The 22,317-nt window shown below is 38.9% G+C and overlaps 1 protein-coding gene and 1 long non-coding RNA gene across 3 annotated transcripts; both read right to left on the bottom strand.

The window, feature by feature from the left end:
* Positions 1-311: 311 nt before the first annotated feature.
* Positions 312-21,878, bottom strand: LOC119486978. The gene is made up of 3 exons (XR_005206625.1): positions 21,867-21,878; positions 20,539-20,544; positions 312-627 (listed from the first exon to the last, which is right to left on the bottom strand). It is a non-coding gene; the product is annotated as an uncharacterized LOC119486978 (long non-coding RNA).
* c4h15orf39 (chromosome 4 C15orf39 homolog) lies at positions 1,330-16,403 on the bottom strand. Of its 2 annotated transcripts, XM_037767555.1 has the most exons (4): positions 16,108-16,403; positions 6,843-10,116; positions 3,014-3,276; positions 2,684-2,825 (listed from the first exon to the last, which is right to left on the bottom strand). In XM_037767555.1, exons 2-4 carry the CDS (start codon positions 10,072-10,074, stop codon positions 2,823-2,825), a joined length of 3,498 nt encoding a protein of 1,165 aa, XP_037623483.1. In that variant the 5' UTR covers positions 10,075-10,116; positions 16,108-16,403; the 3' UTR covers positions 2,684-2,822. The 2 variants fall into 2 exon arrangements, with proteins under 2 accessions (XP_037623482.1, XP_037623483.1); XM_037767554.1 differs by having other exon boundaries at positions 1,330-3,276; positions 16,108-16,383.
* Positions 21,879-22,317: the final 439 nt, after the last annotated feature.

Genomic DNA, 22,317 nt, shown 5'->3' on the forward strand with positions numbered 1-22,317 from the left:
ACTTTCTTTGAATCATTTTGATTTTAGGCAAAAATGTTAGCTTTTTTTTGCACCACTTTTATTTGCAGACTGTGTGATAAAGATCAGGTGGTTGTTTGTATGATGTCACTTTTGAATTCATTTTGTCTCTCAAGTCACAAACCAATGATGACAAGTTGAATGGATAGTAACAAAAAAGATGGGCTATCTTCTCTAAGCTGTCTTGCAGTAACACACCAGTTCTAGCTGTGATCATTAGACTAATATACTCTCCAGGGCTCACTCTGTTTTCATTGTGTCTGCTAGTAGTTCATGAACATTTTGACATAACGTTTGAAGTAACAAGCAGCTACTTACATTAAATTGAAACATCCAAAAACTTTTAATACTTTTCTACATATCTTTTCTTTATGCTATCAAAGGTGTTTTATTTCCTATTAGTGTAAAAATGTGGGAAAAATTAGTTGTCTGTTTTGGAGAAAATATTAAAGTGCAAAATGTTGCAAACATCGTTCTGGCACGGGTGATTGTTTGATGATGGACACAATGGCTACCTTCCAAATCACATACTTTTTACTTTTAGTACATACTGCAGCTTACAAAGTACGCACTGTTGCATGCGGTATGCACACAATTGGGACATACTACCTCATCATAACATTGCGCCTTGAACTTTGACCCTCTTGCTCATATATCTGCTGCACAGAGGATTGTGGATCAGAAATGCCAGAAAAACATGCTGGCTTGCACACTGCAAAATGCGACCAGATGTAGAAGAACATACTGCATTTGACATATTATGTATTGGGACATACAAAAACATTTTCTGGCATACTAAATAATATGTTAGTTTGGGTATTGGAACGCACAGAAAGTCTTTGTTGTGGCAGCAGCTATTTTCAGTCAAAAAACTTTTCGCCTCAATCTGGAAATCACTGGAAATACTGTTTTCACCTAAACAGCAATTTTGAAAATGTAAAATGTGCAACTAAACATTCTGCCACAGGATGGGGACAAAGACACTCATTCTGACTTTTAAGTTTCATGTTTTAGGTTATATTCCAGAGGCAGTGTTTACAAAATGAACTGCTCATATTTAACCAACTTGTCATGTGTTTTATCAGTTACACCATCACACCTACACTGATGTGGTGAAAAAAAATAAACATTCAGTGCATACTTTTGACAAAATTATCCAGTTTCATTAACTGGGGGGTGACAGGTTAGAATAGTTTTGACTCTGCAATAGACTCAATCACACCACAAGACTGTAGTTGTCCTTAGTTGTCTTTTAGCTATGATATTCAAGGAATCCAATGAAAAAACAATAAACTCAAAATAGCCCCAAAGTAAACAAATGAGTGTTTTATGGAGAAAAAACATTTAAACAGTATGATATAAAACATGGATTCATTACAAACACTAATTTAAGACGGTGAGATTAATGTTTTAAACAATTTAATCTGCAGAAGTCCAAGACAATTACAATATAAAATTAAAATAATATGATTTGAGGTGAAAGTCTTAAAGGTTCACAGTGATTCAAATGCTATGACATCTCAGGTGACCGCTTGAGCAGTTTAATTACATTAATGCCTGTCCAGCTTCACTTACACACAATAAAACACCAACCACAACCAATAAAAAAAAAATCACTCTTTGCTATAATGATGTACACAACTGGCACTGTTACTGTAAACCTATATATACACATGTGGCTGGCACGGTTTGATGTCTTCATGTCATCTGCTGGTTTCTTTTTTCTTACTGGCAAAATAAAAAATAGAAAAACTATCCACTAGTCACTAACTTCACTCAAAATTACATTACAAACCAGAAAAGTGGATAATAATGACAGTAAATACCCAACTTGCTTACAAAAGTTTAAAAAAATAACCTGCAGGCTGTAGCATTTCTTTCACATAACCACAGTCTAATTTGTGTATAAACCATAAAAACTTAATAGATGTGTTAAAAGATAAGTGCTTTAAAAAAAAAAAACGTGTACAGGATGTTGCACATCGGCTGTCAGTTCCTAAAAATGCACCCTGTAGCTCTCAAGTGACAAAGAATGTTAAGCTGACCTAATTACAAAAAATATCCAGTCCAACTTCATTCCTGAAGAAGGCCGGTCACGTATGTTGTTGTTGACAGTAGAGGGACACTGGAATTGAACGGTGTCGGGAAATTAGTCATCAATTTTGAGCCAGCCTTTTTTATAGTCTATAAGTAGCTCTAGGTAGTACTTCCACTCTGGCTCGCTGTCATACCTGACCTCAAATATAGTCTTCAGAGGGTTGGCGTGGGCCTCGTGGATACGCAACACTTCCCCTCTGTACCACACTTCTGATTTGTCATCTTCCTCATACAGATGGCGAATCCTCTTTCCCACCAGGTCCGGGTAGAACCTCATGGCCCTCCGAGCCGTCTGTACGGCCGAACGCAGCACCCATCGCCTCCTGTGTTCGGCGCTGTGGCAGGCCGACAAGTAGGGGCAGTATTTGATCTTTAAGAGTGATCTGTGTTTTCTTTTAGAAGAGCTGCTGAGGGGTCTTAAGGTGTGAGAGAAGCCTCCTGTTCTCTGCCACCTGTGGGTTACTTTGGGCGTCCTCCTGTGGAGGTCCTTCTCGCCGCTCGCTCCTCCTTCCCCATCATCAGTCTGTGAGACGGAAGGGTCGGCAAATGTCCCCGAGTCTGGGATCGCTTGGTAGCGTGCCTTTTTTCTGTTTAGACCTTCGCTAAACATCCTCCTCAGTTTGAGAATCACACCTGAGCAATTCTTGGATTTATCCGGAGTCGTGGCTCTAACGGGCGGCAGACTGGAGTATTCCTCAGTTTCTGTGTCACTGGGAGATGGAGAAAGCTTGTCAAAGGTTAAAGGACACATCCATGAATTCTCAGAAGTTATACTTTGTGGAACGAGTGAAGAATCCTGCTCTGAAACCAGACAGTCACTTCCTCTATTCTCAGTCCCATCAGACTGATGACCACTACAGGTTTCCTCACTAATTGCATCAAGCAGGCCTCCACTTACATACGTCTTCTCTGTGTCATCCACCTCTTCCTCTTCTGACAAACTGTTGTCCAGAAACGTACGCCTCGAACTGGTCTTTACTCTGCTTTTTGTTCTATTCCTGCTTATATCAGATTGTTTTTCCTCGTCCTTCGGATGTGTCTGTGGTTGCGACTCTGAGGGTGAGGCAATGATGTCTGAAAATACAGGACTCCCGCAGCTGATAGTCTCCTCCTCACAACCTTCATCTTTTTCTCTGTCAGCAGCATCCTCCATATCTAATCCTGCAACACAGGGAGGATAGCGATTAGGAGAGGTCAAAATCAGTACAAAAAATATATAAAAAATGAGGTTGTTGACAAAATGGGAGGGTAAGAGTTAAAGAGTTTATAGAATTAATTTAGTGATCAGGGAAACATTGTGGACGTTCATGATTTGCGATTCAGGAAAAAAAAAAATGAAATACATCAAGGTAACACTTTATAATAATCAATAATTAGACTTAATTAACAGTTATTTTACTGTTAACAATGAAATGATGATAATGTTTACTAGGGCTGTGAAAATTAACGCGCTAACCTATCATTATAATGCCACTAATTTCTTTAACGCATTAACGTAATTGATCTTCCAGAGGCTGTAACGGGCTCCGTTTTAAAGCTAGAGAGAAGATACTGGTATCATATGAAACTAGAAAAGGAATCCATTGGTACCAACCATGTCATACTAGCTTGTCGTGAAGGATTTTTCAAAGGGGTCCCTTGACCTCTGACCTCAAGATATGTGAATGAAAATGGGTTCTATGGGTACCCACGAGTCTCCCCTTTACAGACATGCCCACTTTATGATAATCACATGCAGTTTGAGGCAAGTCATAGTCAAGTCAGCACACTGACACACTGACAGCTGTTGTTGCCTGTTGGGCTGCAGTTTGCCATGTTATGATTTGAGCATATTTTTTAATGCTAAATGCAGTACCTGTGAGGGTTTCTGGACAATATCTGTCATTGTGTTGTTAATTGATTTACAATAATAAATATATACAAACATTTGCATAAAGCAAGCATATTTGTCCACTCCCATGTTGATAAGAGTATTAAATACTTGACAAATCTCCCTCTAAGGTATATTTTGAACAGATAAAAAATGTGCGATTAATCGTGATTACGTTTTTTAATCGATTGACAGCCCTAATGTTATCTAATTATTACTGATGGTATAATTTATGTTATTTTATCATTAGTATGTGTAATATGATATAAATAGTTTATAAATGATATATTGCATTGCATGCTATTTATTAACAGTTTATTGTTGCACACATTATAACATTTGATATACTATACTATTAAGTAGTTAATGATAACCAAATGATTTGTAAACCTTTACGAGATTGTTTGTAAAACATTTATAAACATTTTTTAACGTTTCTAGATGCTTTATAAAGTATTTATTAATTATTAATTATTTATTGTAACTTTTAATAGCCATCCAAATAATGTTTATAGATGGTTTACAGACCATTTCTTTTAGGTTTACAAATAATATCTTAATCATTAACAGACACTTATATATATTTATATATAGTATATAAAATGTTATAGCATTACTAATAATTAGTAAACATTATTAATTATCATTTCATTGTTTGTTAACAGTAAAAAAAAAAAACAATACTTTACAATTTATAAATGATGGTTATTATAAAGTGTTAAATCAAATAATCTGTTTCCCAACAGATGATTCCTAAAAAGCAAGCTAGCAACCACAAAGTTCAACACAGGTGGACAAATCAATGCTCCCACAGCGCTTATTCATCACACAAGAACTATGAGAACCTAGTCTATAAATAACAGCAGACCTGGTGATTGGACAGCATGATCCTCCACCATGAAACACCCTTTGAGCAGACACAGAATAGAAGGCTGTGGGAGTAACCACCAAGGCTGAGAAAAAAGTCAGCTGCTACAAGGGGCGCTATCAGTCAGGGATAAAACAGCAGTGAGGTAATAGTGAGACAAAGGAAATGTTCATGTACCAAAGTCAAGTGCTCCCGAACCATGTGAACGGTTAATACGGCCAGCAGTGAACGGGAACTCGATCGAGCTCAATTCAGTTCGCAAATGCGTGTGCCAAACAAAATAGATGTTGAAGGAAACAAAGTAAAAAGGTTATTAAAAGGACAAGTATATTTTTGTTGTTAACAAATCCCATGAAAACCCTAATGAATTGGTGTGTAACCAAAGCCTGAAGTAGCTTATTCCTCTCTGCTATAGACCTCGTTTGTTGTCCAAAACCTAGAAATGAGCCACACCACTGTGCCGGGTGACATATATTCGTTATGATGAACATAGGCGCTGTATGTTTATTTTGAGTCAACACCACATACACCATACTAGTGCACCAAATACGCAACTGAAAATAGTCCCAACAATTGCACTATGTATTTCTGTTTGAGTAGCGTTTGTAAAAGCTACTGTGTTTAGGGAAAGTCCCTTTTTCTTTCTTTTTTTTAAATGAAACTATATTTGTGAACCATTTTTTCTTTCAGTAGCAACAAATGAACTTGGTTTGGGGCTTTTCATGGGATTTGTTAACAATAAAAATAATAAAATAAAGAATATTGCCAGCACAGATGCAGGTTTTTGAGGGAACTTGTCAGTTAAAAAGATGATGATCACAATCTGCTCAAAACGTTCCACAGTTAATCTCCCCGTGTGTGTAGCAGAGTTTCACTTCCTCCCTCCGGTAGATGTGATATGATAGCCTTCCTCACAATCTTAAAAGGTCCACCAATGCTATCTAACAAAATCATGAAGGAGTGTTTCATTTTTTTCCACCAAGAGCCCAGCTCAGCACCCACCACAACAAGTATAATGCAATCATGCAACTTCTTGTGATTAGTTAGTTAGCAGAAAGATCTCCTGACTCTGATCAGGAAAAAAAGGCAAAGAGTAGTGAGATTGAGGGACAACATAAAAATCAAATATACCTGGACTCTCTTTTGGACATCAGGTGAGGTTGATTCTGTAAAAAATAAATGGATTTTATATTGAATATTTATTGTGATTTGTTCTTTACAAAAGGGCCAATAATGCAGAAAAATATGACTACTAAAAGACTGTTTGAGGGAAAACCATGATACAGTTAATAATCAAGATATGATGTTTCATAATAAGGAACCAGTAAGTCACGCCATCTACCAGGAAGCACTGTTGCTTTGGCATGTTGTAAATATCACATGGTCAAATTATCAAACTAGAGATATAATCTGTCCAAGTATTTGTACACGGAACCAAAATGTTGAACTTCTGAACTTTATCTGAAACGGCATCATATGAATTATGTCACATAAATAGCAGCAAGATGACACCTAAACCTGTACTTCTCATGACTGAGGTGAAATGTTACGTTTTTATAGCTGCCTGAGCAATAAACTGTATTTAATTGACGAAATGTATTGCAATCTTAGTGCTGAAGAAGTGCTGTGTAATACTTAAAAAAAAAAAGGCATCCAGTTAATGTATGAGTGTGTATGCATGCCCCTAAAATAAATGTCCATTATTCAGTCATTTCTTGTCTCCTTCATGAACATTTGTACTTCAGTGTTGGTCAGATAAGTAGTTGTGTCCATCATTTCCTCCTGAAGGGTAGTTAACAACTGTTGCTTTCTGCAACACCTCTAATCTGTCTGGCTTGACGATACCAAAAAGAAACAAAAAAAAACACCCCAGAGTGCTATTCATCTGGAAAACTGATGGACTAGAGAGTCTGTAACCGACATTACATCACTGCAATACCCGTTTCCTTCCTTTTTTTTAACTGGAAAAATAGTCTAGCACTCACTCACCCAGATGTTTGCAGACACAGGCGTGATACAGAAGGTTGACCACGTCAGCGTAGATGTCGGGCAGGTGTTTGAGGGACATTAGTCTCCTGAGCCTGGACGAGCAGGCTCGCTTATGGAACTGGATGAGGAGCTTTTCTTCGGAGAGCGTGGTGGGCCGCAGCGCCACCCGGTGCTCCTGCAGGACCTGGTCGATGAAGCCGCCTTGGACCGTCGGAAACAGCAGCTCCTTCACCACCAGCATGGGGAGGAACACCGCACTCGTCCGCATGACGTGTGGAAAAGGACAACGCTCCTGGGCGGTGTACTCTCTCAACCTCTCCAGGACCTTATCGAGCTCTGACTTCATCTCCTCATTATTGAGCCACGCCTCTCTGGCTTTTACCCCCAACAAACAGGACACTTTCGGGACTTTGGTTGAAGGAGAAGCCGGATCAGTCAGTTCCAACTGAGACAACCAGGTTCTGAGCTCCTGCTCTGGAGAGGCCGACACTAAGTCGGACACTAGCTTGCAGAGGGACTGGTGCAACTCAAAGAAGTGCTTGCGGACTGGCATTTCGACCTCTGGTTTTGGTATAGATTCAGTTATTTGCTGTGCAGGCGGCTTCTCAGGGCAAAGATGCGTTGGATCACGGAGACTTATATTGTAGAGCTTCAGACACTCGAGAGGAATGTTTTTGAAATTTAGTTTAATCTCTGGTGGTTGAGGTGGAGTAATGGTTTTGGGTAGCAGGGTGACCAAATGTTCGGGCAGGGTGCATGTACCACCCCGAGAAGATGAGTTCATCTGTGCAGTCACCTCACCAGGTTTGGACTCCTGTGCAGTCTCATTTCCATCTGCTAATGAGGGTTTTCTTTCTGCTAATGAGGGTTTAGTTTCTGCTAATGAGGGTTTGCTTTCGATCTCATCGGGTTCACATTTCTTTATCACCAACATGGGCTCACTGTTGGATGAAGCAGTCTCTTCAGGCTCTTTTTTGATTGTTACGTTGCTGCGGCCCCTCTGACTAACAGGAGTCTCTGCAGAGTCGTCTGTGTTTGATGGATCTACTTTTTCCACTTTAATATTTTTGGGTTCAAAGATTTCTACAACAGGCCTGTCTGTTGGAGCATCTGCACGTCTTTTTTTGGAAACCAGATAGACGGCAAACTGCTGTTCATCTTGTTCTGGCCTTTTCACTTTGAGGTCAGGTTTGGTTTCGACTTCCCGGTGCTCAGATGACAGGACAGTTCTCTGAGGTACTTTGCCTGGAAATAACACTCCAGAGACCTGCAAGTATGCTTGGTAAGGTGCCAGACTGAAGACGTTGTCAATTACTGGCATAGGAGGCGAGTCAGTTTTATTTCCTACTTCGACACTCTCCATTCCCGCCCTTGGACGTTTCTTAATGACTTCCACTTCACATAAATCCCTATCCTCTTCTTTTATTTTGATGGGTGAAGATGAGTGAGAAATACTTCTCTTCAGGCACCCTCTAGGAACCGTAGTATGGCCTGAACTGGACACGGGGCCATTGTGGTTATTTCCGGGTGCAACAGTGGGGGAATAAATAATTTTTCGGATATTCGCGCTATTAGGTGCAGCTGCGTGGACCCGACCTGAACTGTGATGGGGTGACCGGGGCAGCCATGCCGCTGGGGAAACGGGAAGGCTTTTTGGCTGTTTTGGGCACGTAACCTGGTCTTCACGGGAGGAATAGTCCAGGATTCTCTCCATGTTCAAGCCAGTGGGTGGAAAGACAGGTCGTTCTATGTGTAGTCCGCTGAGTGGGGGAAAAAATCTGTTAATTTGTATGCTGGATGGTGAGACACCAGGTTGGCTTACACGTCTGGTAGGACTGGTTTGGTCCGCACGTAGTAACGGGGAGTTAGTGTGTGATTTGTCAACATGCAGACTGCCGTTGGGTTTGTCCTTATGTGGGTTGGCTGCAGAGGCCGTGGGGTGCTCCATGTGTTGGCTGGATGGAGAAACATTTATCCGATTAGAGTGCAAGCTTTGTTGCCTTTTTAGGGGGGCTCTGATTTGACTTGCATTTAAATGAAATCTGGGAACTACGTAACATGGATAGTCATAACCCCGCATCAAGGCATGATTCGGCAGCGTTTCAGTGCCAGGCAAAGGCAAAGGAATTTCCCCATGAATCGACTGAGGCACTATGTAATGCTCCCGGGGGTTTGAGATTGTGTGTTTGACAATAACAGGCACATCTCCCCTCTGCTTACACTGAGTCCGGTTTTCCACCTCCACATTTGCCTGGGAGTAGTAAAACATCGGGTGCTGTGTTAGATGACCATATTTGGACATGGGAGAATGTTCCTGATAAACCTCTGAGGTCATATGCTCATATGTGGGATGGGAGGGGTATAAACTAGGGTAGCCTCTGGGGGAAGTTTGTAAACGCTGGCTTTGTTCACTTGGAGAGCTAAACAGTGTGCGAGTCGGGGTGCAGGGGTAGCTGCTATAGTTTGGGTCAATCATAGCGGGAAAAGTCCTTGCTCTACCTGGGCTGTATGCCTCCACAGTCATCCTCTTTAGTGGCTCAACACTGGGCTCAAACTGTAAACCTCTTAGTGCGTCTTGTGCTTTCCTCTGGATGGCCGCTCTTTCAGCGTAGTGAGCATCAGATTGCATCCAATCGTGCTCATATACAGTGTTCGGCATCCCTGGAGAGCCACGTTCCACGCTGTATCGTTGTCCTATCACACAACCCAGCTCATTACAGCAGGGGTTATGCACGTAAACTGGCTTAGGAATCGCTAAGTAAACAGAGTTTTCAGATGGGGGAGATGAATTCTCACCTCCAGCTTTTTGTTTTCTAACTGATGCAGGAGCTGTAGGACTGCTGATCCCAGGACTTTTAGTGTATAACGTAAAGCCCTGTTTTACCGGGGCGTGATGCCGAGTGGAAGAATGGCCTTCCTCTGAGGGACTGCTGTCTTGCCTGTAAATGATGCGGTTTTGTCCCTCCATGCCAGAGAGGTGACTCACAGGACTTCTGCCATCCAGCAGAGAGGTCTTTGAGTTGCTCCACGGAGGAGTGAATCCTGCCCCGTCCTTTCCTCTGGGATCATAAGGGAAGTAGGCGCCGCCGTAATGCAGCATCTGCTTACCCAGGAGACCGGACATGTTTTGTGGTTTTGACAGTCCTGTGGATGCTATGGTCCCGTCCAATAATGGCATCTTGCTTCGAAACACTGGGTCGACGACGGTGTGCATCGACTGGCTGCTCATCATGTAGTAACTTTGTTACGATGGTGCAATGATATAGCTCCAGACCTGAGAATATAAAAAAAAAAAAACATTTATAAATGCAAATTTGGTTCAAAGGATCCATCTTTTTCAATTAGCTTGAATAAAGTCCCACATCGGACATCAGATAGGAGAACTGAAACACAACACACATCATCAGGCATCATTAGTTAACAACCAGCTTGAGATATTTCATCAACCTCGGCTAATCTTGTGGCTTATCACATGTCACATATACTCTTATCAGGCAATGCACATGGGTGGAAGTGAAATGCAACAAGCAGGAAAGACATAGAAATGTGTGAGGATGATAAATAGCTTAACGTTTGCATGCAAGGAATATTAGTAAAATCAGTTTCCTAGAGATATAATAAACAAACCATCAGCATTACCGGTTATGGTGGCGATAGAATATTCATGTGTGATTGAAACTAGTCTTCACTTCAAGGCCACGTCTGCAAATATGTGAATTACGACGGGACTGAATTACCGTGATACTGTATTTGAGTCATATTTGATGTTTTATGGTGTTACTACGGCTCATTTCAGATGTGTCATCGCCGTCACATCGAGGAGCTTCTGTATCGCTTAGAACTTATCACCTGATTTTGACACACACTTCTCATCTTGTGTCAATGTCCTGAGAACCAACTCTACAGCGGACTGTGTGTTTCTATTCTGCATTTTATTACCACAATACAACAGTTCCTTTTTCTTACACTTCTCCCGTTTACCCGCATATAACTGTTATTTTCATTTTCAGTTAATCTGCTGGTTATTTTAACAACTGTCAGAAAATAGTAAAATAATAATAATAGCTTTCCAGTACACAAGGCGATGTCTTCAAATGTCTTGTTTTGTCCAACCAACTATCCAAAGCCCACAAATATTAAGTTATATGACAAAAGACAACAGCAAATCCTCACATTTGAGCAGCTGATCTGAACTAATCATTCCTGCTCTGCTTTAATGGGATGTTATAAAATACTGTACAATACTACAGTATATGTCTACAACAATTATTATTACTCAGTGCCTTCAAGAGGGTATTTTTTAATCTTCTTAGACAGATATTTGCCCGTCATAAGTGTATCAAGACTTATGGGAATACATAAAGGACACACATTAAGGTCTAAGTAGCATTAGACACACAGCATGTTTTTAGAAATGTCAGAAAGTACAATTGTCTCACAGTGACATCTTTAAATAGCTTTAGTCAAGATATTCAGTTTATCATCACATAAAGAGAAAGAAAAGCAGCAAATCCTCACAGAGCATAAATAAATAGCATTTAATATACTTAATATCTGAACACCTTATGTCAACTAAGGATGCACCGATACCGATATCGGGGCCGATACAGATTTAAATAGCTGGATCGGATATCAGTGACAATGGGGCCGATCTATTCAATTATATTCTATGTTTATATACTATATACATTATATACTGGAATTTTAATTCCTGTTTAAGGTTTGACCAATTTGTTGCTGCACTAAAAATGTTTACACCTGAATTGTAATTCATGTTAATTTTGTAGATTTTTTACCAAATTGCTGGTGTATGATTCATTATTTGAATAATAAATAAAAATTCAGTAAATGTATATCTATGCATTTGTTACATTTTGTTTTACAAAGTTAAGAAAGCAATGTTTAAGTCAAGTCTGCTGTTCCCTTACTCATAAAAGAGTGATCCCAGTCACTTCCACACAGTGAGGCATACAGCTTATTAATTAAACACTGGTATCGTATCCGTTCTCACTATCGGCCGACACCCAAAGCCCAATTATCGCTATCGGGACTGAAAAAGTTGTATCGGTGCATCCCTAAGGGCAATTTCAACATCAGTGAAAACAGCTTTATTACCCCTATAATCAAAGGCCAAATATTTATGTATGCTTAACTCTTGAATCTGGCTTTTCAACAGCTTGTGCAAAACACAATCTGCCTGGCACTGTCAGTTTGGCGTAGGAGGAGAAGGCAAGATGACCTCATCACGTGATGAACTCATAACTCTGCCACACAAACATCTGCATGAACCGGTGAGGCTGCAGTACAGGAGGCACTTCAAAGGGAACACCACCCAAATAAAGAATTCAAATCAGTTATTTCAATGAGCGAGGAAAGTTCAATCAATATTTGTGAACATGAGCTCCTCCATCTCAAAGTCAGAAACCAGAGATATAAGTGTCAAACTTGTGATGTCGTAGGGTTCATAGACAATAGACAATGAATAAGAGACTGATTTTTTGGACCCACAGGATGTTTGTTTTCTCTTTTTTATACCTAAATGAGCTTTATTCTATTGTAGAGTTGTCAGTTGTGAAACAGAAAATGTTTTAGTTTGAGTTTTACCACTCTATATTTTGGATTTGGGAGAGAGTTCTTCATGTTTACTAATATTTGTGGACTGTCTTAGACCATAAGAATAACATGTATGAATTTTGAAAATGGCCGTAGTTCCCCTTTAAGGTTGTTGTTTTGTTTCCAACTCGTATTATTTGTTCTCCTACTTGTGAACAATCATTTCCAATGTACCCCCTAAAACTAACAGATCATAGTGCAAAACATCCCTGGCTGCTGTCTTTTGACAGGCAGCCAAATTCAGAGCATAACATCTGCCAATATATGTTGAAACAGCTGTATCAGATCGAGTGGAAAAACAAAAAAAGAAATGACAGTAATATCTGTGACATATCTGTAGGCGGTTATGAGGGTGGAGTGAAATAAACAGCCCACACAAGCCTCATTAAGACCAAACCAAGGCTCATACACAGAGTGGAAGAAGTGTTAAGATCTTTTACTTAAGTAAAAGTACCAATAGAACAATGTAGAAGTACTCCAATACAAGTAAAAGTTCTGCATTTAAATCCTACTTTGGTAAAAGTACAGAAGTATTATTATCTAGATGTAGTTAAAGTATCAAAAAGTAAAAGTACTCATTCCAAAGTAAAACAGTTCATCCAGCGGTTCCCACCCAGGAGGTTGGGCTCCCTCCTAAGGGTCACAGGATAAATCTGAGGGGTCTTGAGATTTTTTTATGAGGTAGAGAAGAAAAAAAGTTCTACATCCCAAATTTGTTTTGTAATATAATTTGTAATTTTTGATTTTTTGGGAAATATTGGATCATTTAACCTTTTTGAACCTCAAACAGTAATTTAAATTAAAACATATGATAAGTTTAGAGACGGGAAATGTCTCTTCGGTGGAACTGCTTACAAAACAAACAAAAAAAGGATACCACTAATTTATTCTTTAACAGTTTATTGTATTTTATAAGCTGAAAAGTAATTAACTAAACTTGTTAGAAATGTAGTAGAGTCAAATTATGAAGTAGCAGAAAATGGAAATATTCAAGTAAAGTAAAAGTACCCCAATGTTGTACTTAAACCTGCAGTAGGCAGGATATATTTGGTATCATTTGGCAAAAATGTCATAATAACCTTTCAGCATGTTGTAATTCAAGTGTTCTGAGAGAAAACTGGACTTCTGCACCTCCTCATGGCTCTGTTTTCAGGCTTTAAAAAGTGTAGCCCGTCAAACGGTCAAACTAGGCAGCGCTGATCAAATATTAATCAATATTCTGTTACTGTAATGCCTATTTCTCTGCTCAAATGTTGAAAAGTTTGCTCCGGCTGGTGGGCGGTGCTTGACATTTCCTCAACAGATCTCAACATAGCTGCCGGGTTACAAACTTTCTCATATCACAGCTAAACAGTACACTATAAGATGTTTCTGAAAACATTTGAGGCAAGAAATAGGCATTACAGTAACAGAATATTGATTCATATTTGATCAGCACTGCCTAGTGTGACCGTTTGATCGGAGTTCACGAGTGATTGACAGCTGCTCATAGGCCGCAGACTCCAGCTCTGCTTTGACTGGTTGTTTTCCTTCGGTCTGTGAAATCCTGCAGATGCCATTAGGATCACCGGAGGACACAAATGCACATGATTTTTTTCAGATTACCTGTCTCATGCACTACTGTCAGGATATAGTGACCGTTATGTAAAAAAAAAAAAATGGTAACACTTCATTTTACTAGTCCCCAAATTTAATTAGGTGATAGTTAGCAAGTAACCTATTTGAAATTTCTTTGGAATCACTGACAAATTACCCCAATATTTAGCTCAATTTATCGAAAATTACTTTATTATAAAGATCATTATTATATTCCACTATTTCCCAATACCTGGTAATTTATTCAATACATTTCCAGGAAAAGAATACAAAGTTAATTGATGTGCTTTATTATCATGTCTGCTGGTAAATAGATAATAATTAGCAAATAATTTGAAATTTCTTAAAAAAAACTCTGTGAATCATTACATTAGTTACCAGCTTACATTTGTGGAAACAATAAGTCACATAATGGTGAGATTTGTGCCTGATCAGAAGTGTCTTCTATTAGTTTTGGTTTTCTACCTCTGATGAAGAGCAGCTATTTTAGCATATAATTATTAAATAATGTTCATAATAAAGTAATTTTTGATAAATTTTGAGGTATATATATATATATATATATATATATATATAGGGGTAATTTAGCAGTAATTCCAAAGAAATTTCAAATAGGTTACTTGCTAATTATCACCATGAAATTTGCAGACCTGTAAAAGAGTTACCAAAATAACTTTTTTTTAAAAAAAATCATATTTGCTCCAACTCTATACCTACTGCTGCTTTAAGCATTTGAGTACTTAAACTAAATGTACTTCGTCACATTCCACCTCTGCTCATAGAGCCACGTCGTGCTCTACCAGATGTTATCAGTTCATCCTGTTGACACCTTTCAGAAAAAGTACAGAGCGATGCTGCAAATAGAGAGGAGAAAAATGTGGTTTCTGTGCATCAAATAGACTGAAAGCTGCACTCTTGTGATGTGTGCGTGTGTGTGTGCGTGTATATGTGTGTGTGTGTGTGTATATATATATATATATATATGTGTGTGTGTGCGTGTGTGTGTATGTATATGTGTGTGTGTGTGTGTGTGTATATATATATATATGTGTGTGTGTGCGTGTGTGTGTATGTATATGTGTGTGTGTGTATATGTGTGTGTGTGCGTGTGTGCGTGTATATGTGTGTATGTGTGTGTATATATATATATATATATATGTGTGTGTGCGTGTGTGTGTATGTATATGTGTGTGTGTGTGTGTGTGTATATATGTGTGTGTGTGTGTGCGTGTGTGTGTGTGCGTGTATATGTGTGTATGTATATATATATATATATATATATATGTGTGTGTGTGTGTGTGTGTGTGCGTGTGTGTGTGTATGTATATGTGTGTGTGTGTGTGTGTGTGTGTGTGTGTGTGTATGCGTGTATATGTATGTGTGTGTGTCTCAGATCCGTAGGGTTAGGGGTGATGGAGAGTGTGACTTCCGAAAGCAAACTGTCAACCTGAGCCTCCAAAAACCAAAAACCACGTGGGAAAAAAAAAGGAAAAAAAAGTGAGGTGAGACAAAAACACAGTTCATTCTGAGTCTGTCTCAAAGTCATAATAACCTGATGATTAAGTATCGAGTCTCGTCAGGTCAAGACAAGTTTACAGATGTCAGCAATTCACGTGACACGCACAAAATAGTTTTTCTTTCCGGCAAAGTAGGAGTGACCCATAAAAAATAAATGACTCACGCACAAAAAAGGGAACTTAAAAATTCTGAAGAAAAGTGCGTCTTTTTTTTTAGGATTTAAATGAGCTGACATGAGAACACACGAGCTCGTTGTTCTTTGCACTGCTCAATTTAACAACACGCAAATAATATGGAAATAAAATACGCGCAAAGGTCTCTGATCACAGTGCGACTGATTTCCATACAGGCTGTGAAAGCCTCGCTAAAACCAAACTCAAACCACACTGTGGGGAGAGAAAAAACACAAACACTTGCGATGCTTTCAGCTACATGGACTAGTTTCACAATCTGTCATGCTTTCTCTCACAAAGACGCGTGTGTGTGTGTGGTTTTTAAAGCATCAGACTTTGGAAAGATTGAGAAGTAAATATCTTACCTCGCTGCTGTGTTGACAATAAATGATTTCCACAAAGACTCCATGAAACTTTTCTGAGAAAGGAAAAGGCAAAAAGTCTTTAGTGCGTCTTTTAGTGGACCTGGTTTCAGTCCGGATGCGCCCAAATCCACCCAGAAAAGGTTGGAGTCCACGCGGCTTTTAGAGAAGTTAACAAACTGAAGAAAAGACAAAAGGGAGGAGGATGGTCTTTGATCAATAGGCGGAGTCACACCCTCTCTGTCTGTCTGTCTATCCACGGCTCTGTTCTCCACACATGTGATGTTTTCCCGCTTGTCACTTTCTCACTTTTATTGGCTTCATCCTCCTCGTGCAGCTACAGGGCTGCCAGCTGGCTGCTCGGGCTACCTGAAGTGAACTTATATTCACTCATTGACAGATAACGCAAGTGTGTGTTATTGATTTCTACAGCCTGGTTTCTCACTCCTACTTTCAGTTGATCCCAAACCTGAGTTTTGGTCCCTTATACATTAGGGGGGGGTCACAAAAAATAAGAAATAATTAAGTATAATAATTATTTCACTCCATGGCAGATCAGATTCCATCTTAAGATTGTATTCACTCATTGACAAGATAACACAAGTGTGTGCAATTGATTTCTCCCTCCTTTTCATAGAGTTTTGGTCCCAAAAATAAGATATAATCTGATATTATTATCATTTCACTCCATGGAATTTAACATGCTACCTCGTAGAGTTTATTCACTCATTGACAGATAACACAAGTGTGTGTTATTGATTTATCTTTCCTTATTTCCCAATCCTTTTTCAGTTGTTCACAAACCTGAGTTTTGGTCCCTTATACATTAGGGGTCACAAAAAAAGAAATAATGTAGTATAATAATTATTTCACTCCATGGCAGATCAGATTCCACCTTAAGAGGACTTAGAGTTTATTCACTCATTGACAAGATAACACAAGTGTGTGCAATTAATTTCTCACTCCTTTTTTCAGTTGTTCCCAAACTAGAGCTTTTGGTCCCTTATACCTTTCAGGAAATTCACCAAAAATAATTCAATTCAATTCAATTTATTTTTATACAGCATCAAATCATAACAGAAGTTATCTCGAGACGCTTGAATAAGAAATAATCTGATATTACTATCATTTCTCTCCATGGAATTTAACATGAGACATCGGATGCTATACCTTATAGAGTTTATTCACTCATTGACAGATAACACGTGTGTGTTATTGATTTCTCTTTCCTTATTTCCCAATCCTTTTTCAGCTGTTCACAAACCTGAGTTTTGGTCCCTTATACCTTCCAGGGAATTCCAGGGAGTCACCAAAAATTATGGATGCACCGATACCGATACCGGATCAGATATCGGGTCGATACTGACTTGATCGGGTATCGGTGACAATTGGGGCGATATATTCAATTCAATTCAATGTTTATATACATTATATACTGGAATTTTAATTCCTGTTTAATTATGGACCAATTCATTGTTGCATTAAAACAGCTTACACTTGAGTTGTAATTTATGTAAATAATTCCTGTTAATTTTGAAAATTTCTACCAAGTTTCTGGTGTACAATTTATTATTTTAATAATAAATAACAATTCAGTACATTTATATCTATGCATTTATTTGTTGCATTTAGTTTTACAAAGTTAAGAGAGCAATGTTTAAGTCAAGCCTGATGTTGCCTTACACATAACAAAACTGATCCCAGTTACTTCCACATAGTGAGACATACAGCTTATTAATTAATCACCGGTATCGGATCGGTACTCGGTATCGGCTGATACCCAAAGCCCAGGTATTGCTATCGGTATCGGGACTGAAAAAGTCGGATCGCTGCATCCCTACCAAAAATAAGAAATAATCTAATATGATTATTATTTAACTTCATTGAATTTAACGAGACGTTAGATGCTACCTTAAGTGAACTTAGAGTTTATTCACTCATTGACAGATAACACAAGTGCGTGTTATTGATTTCTTATTATTTCACTCCATGGAAGTTAACAACTAAGGCAAGAAAGACTTTTTGCAAGCATGCATCTATTTCCATCTTCTTCTTGCTTATTCACATATAACTATATAAAGAGTTTAGGAGCCCCTGACTAAGGTTAATTTATCCTGCACGTTTACAACAAAGTGAACTAAATAATACAGGGTTTCTGATGAAGAATAAGGCACAGAAAAAGTAAAGGATTTGGAGTACATCTCTATATTGATATCTGCAAAATATAAAATTAATTTAGCTGATATTCTAGTGGCAGCATATTCAAGTATTTCCCTTAGAAAAACACCATGTTTAAGCTTAAAGACAGATAAAGTCCCATGCAGGTATACATAGCTGTATCCAGACTGTCATGCCTCAAACCTCTAATGAACTGCAGTACAAAAATGATGAGGTATTGAATTTAAAAACAAATAAGAGCGTAATATAAGTTCTGTATAAGTAGCTGGTATAAACAAAATCCTGCTGTGAAGGAGGGCTCTAGCAGAGAGTCACCATTTGTTGACCCCATCCTAACGTAGTTAATGGTTGACTTTGGTTGACCAAAGTTAAAATCAGGTCAGCCATTACCTCAGACAGACATGTCCCACATTTGTCCATGAGCTTTGAAGTATACAACATAATTAATTTACACTCTAATATCACCATAATGTTTGATTTAGCAGCAGATCATTATGGTGATATACAGGCATTGTAAACCTAAATTCTTCCACTTGCTTGATTCACCCTCTGGATGAGTTCATTTCTAGTTGCCCTTGCATCATGCTGGTCCCTCCTCACCCGTGGGTTGGGGTCTAATTTGTGCGTCCCGTGGGACTGCCACAGCTTGGTCTAGACAAGTTGGTGGCTTCCGTCAGTCCCTGTGGCATCGCAGGTAAAGAGACGCTCGTCGGGGGGTTTGACTGAGGAGAGGAGGCAGGAACTTTTCCCTACGGAGCGCTTTCACATCTCCCCTATTTCCAGTTACCATGGCATTACAGCTTAAGGCCAACCAACACAGAGTATTAAGGGGCTAACAGTGTGCCATACGGATACAGCAACACAAATCTTACAGGAAAAAAATATGCATTAAACACATATTGTGGACTGGAAAGGCAAATACAAGCAGTGTTTTCGGAACACCCAGAATCCCCCTGGGGACCCGTCGCTGGTAGCCAAGTTAGTGAATGATTATACAGAAGGAAGAGACTATTTGATTTGGTCTTTCTTTTTAAAGTGATCTGCTGCCTTATTTCCTGATACTCTTGACAAATATTCCCAGGGTGCATAATTGGCAGTACTGTCTTGTAGAAGGTTATTTCCCTCGGTGAAACTTCTTCCTGTTATATGTCTAATATTCATAAATACATACAGATAAAATCTTGCAAACATTTAGCAGATAACTGAAAACGTTAAACAAATGATCTTGTAAAGGGCTCGTGTTAAACAGGGGATTTTACATTCAAAGGGTTCATATCCTGGATAGAAAGAAGTTACAATGTCATGGTGATGCATGCAAAGAGTGGTGATAAGGCATCATGATTTTCATTAGGTAGTTTACTGTAAATTATTTATATTTTTCTAATAGCAAAGACTTTCTAGTTGCTTGTGTTTCTAACATACAGTACATTATGTATATAAAGTACAATATGTCACACGTTCAAGACAAATGTAATTCAGTCATTTCTAATTGAGTGTTTACCAACTTGAGCTCCAATGAGGTGAGTTGTGGTGACACCGAAGGCAGAGCAGGTGATCTCTCAGGATACAGTTTCTGATGAAACACTGTTGAATATTCCCAGAGGCTACAAACTACATGTTGAGCCCTGAGACTCATCGAAAAGTGTCACGAGGCATACATACACCTGAGCGCGCACAGACATTGACACAAAGAACAAGTTATCATGCAGATGTAATGTATATTTGTCGTTCCATGTCTGTACAATACAGACACTATGACAAGTATGCACTGTGCAATGCGGATGACCAGACAATCTGAAGTCTGTCCTTTTTTTGAATCACTTGCTGCTCAGGTAATTTTATTTTCAGTCACTCCACTGCAGCTTTTGATCTAGAGTACAATGCAATTATCAAATCCACTAATGCAGCACTTCTTGATTCGACTAAAGCTAATATTTAACTTTACCTACAGCAAGTTAACACACATTCAAGTAGTTATTACATTTTTTTTGCTATTAGATGCTGTTTCTGTGTGTATTCTGGTTCATTATAGCAAATAACAGAATTTATTTATTATTTCAAATTAACAATAAAACTGTTTTTGTACTTGCATTGAACTCTGCATGCTGGATGCTCAGTATAATAGCTTACTATTTAGTGTCAGACACATTTCTCCTGTTAAAGCTTCCAAACTACCTTTTCTCTCATCAACAACATCTCTCAACATTGTAACTATACAGTACACAATTCAGTTAATACTTTACTAGTAACTTTTACTTTTTACTTGTAATTGTGTTTTTATACTAATTTACTTAAAGGCACTATATGTAACTTTTAGAAAGTCCTTGTTATCAATGACACCGGTGGCCGTTAAGTGGACTGCAGTCCTGTTGCGAGCGATCATCCTGGGCATCAGCCAAAACAGTTATGTGACATTACATTACAATCGTAGTGTATATCACCGTTACTATCTGTAATATCCAACCTCCATAACACTAACTATCTTGCCATTTGCAAATTACTTCTTCGGCTAACGTTACGAAGCAAAACCGTCCCGAGTCCTTTACATCGAAATCAGTCCACAGGCTGTTAAAGGCAACCGAGAAAATCGGGGAAGATCCCTGTTTTTAAGTTACATTACAATCTGTTCACACATTGGCAATACAAAGCGATTAATACATGTAAATTGTTACATAAGGTACCTTTAACAGAGAGGTCATTATCTGTTTCCTGTCCAGGAACTACAGGTGTAATCAACTAACTCTGGCACAGCTAAGAGGCTGTGCTCTGTCCCTCTCAAATAAATTAATAAATGAATAGATAAAACCTTGGCAGAGGAAGTAGTTTCACATAGGATGCACCTATTAATGAGTCAACAGCAAACTTGTTTCATTCACTCGCCTTGGGCAGTATCTGATGTTGCTTATGCCTCCTGTTATTGACTTCATTGACTCTGTTTTGTCTCTAAGACGAGTTCTCACATGCTGGTTGTGTGGCTGTTTGACAATGAATGTTTCTTGTTCTCAACTGCCTGATTAAATAAAGTTACTAATATCTGAAGGTAGCGAGCAAGGTAGTGATGGATTTCAGAAATGTTGAACTATTCCTTCAAAGTTGAGATTGGACCGATAACAAAACTAATTATAAGTAAGTGATGAGTAATTGAGCTAATTATTTAACTGAACTGAAAGGCAAACTAATAATTAGTTCCTGTGAAGTCTGACAGTGTGACAGTGAAGTATGAAGGCGGTACGGTGATTGAGTTGGTATGCTGCAGGATCAGTCTGACTTGGCGGCTGCTTGAGCATTTTTCACGTTTAGTTACGTAAGCCTTCATTTGCAGCAGTGTTTATACTGAATTTGTGGGATTCACAGTTTTGTCCTGCAATAATACTTTTGTGAGACTGTTCAGTGAGTTCTTTATCATCTTTTTATAAACAGGTTGTTGAAGTGGCAGAAGAGAAATTATGTTTAGCCTTGAAAGCACAGTTTCAATTCACATTTGACATTGCGTCTGACTACGGCCTATCTGTAGTTTTAATGATTTGTCCGTAGTTGTGAGAACATGGTGTTACTCCCATTAGGTGCACCTGCAAGTTGCACACTCCTCCGCAGAGCTGTCAAGGTCTCAGCAACACGCCCTGTGTCGGTGTGGCTGATGTAATGCTCATTTGGGATCATTAACAGAATCACACAGCAGCCAATAGCAGCAGGACAAGTTACGGTTCAGGGAAGAATGGTCTTCGCCTGAAGAGCCATTCACACGCCTCCATGTGCTGCAACATCGACAGCTCAACAGCCCCCGGCTATTTGCAAACCAAATTTCCACCTGCCTCCTTTGGATTTGGTGGAAACGGATATAAACTCAGATAAATTATAACTGCTGACATCTGGAGAGCATAGACAAACAAATGTAGCACGAATGTTGGTCACAAAGGAAGGGTTGACTCTCTCAGGGAGGAGAGATTTCAATGTGTTAAGTTAAGTGCATGTGTTTACAGCCCGGTGACAAAGAAATATAATTAATGATTCATCGGTGATGCATGTGATCAGGAA

The sequence above is a fragment of the Sebastes umbrosus genome, chromosome 4 (genome assembly GCF_015220745.1).
Source record: "Sebastes umbrosus isolate fSebUmb1 chromosome 4, fSebUmb1.pri, whole genome shotgun sequence".
Lineage (NCBI taxonomy): Eukaryota > Metazoa > Chordata > Actinopteri > Perciformes > Sebastidae > Sebastes > Sebastes umbrosus.

Excerpts from the sequence above, each read along its gene's own strand:
- c4h15orf39 (XM_037767554.1), bottom strand. The coding sequence starts at position 10,074 with ATGATGAGCAGCCAGTCGATGCACACCGTCGTCGACCCAGTGTTTCGA. Across the intron at positions 3,277-6,842 it reads CTGTGTCTGCAAACATCTGG|GATTAGATATGGAGGATGCT; the intron begins GTGAGTGAGTGC and ends CCTGTGTTGCAG.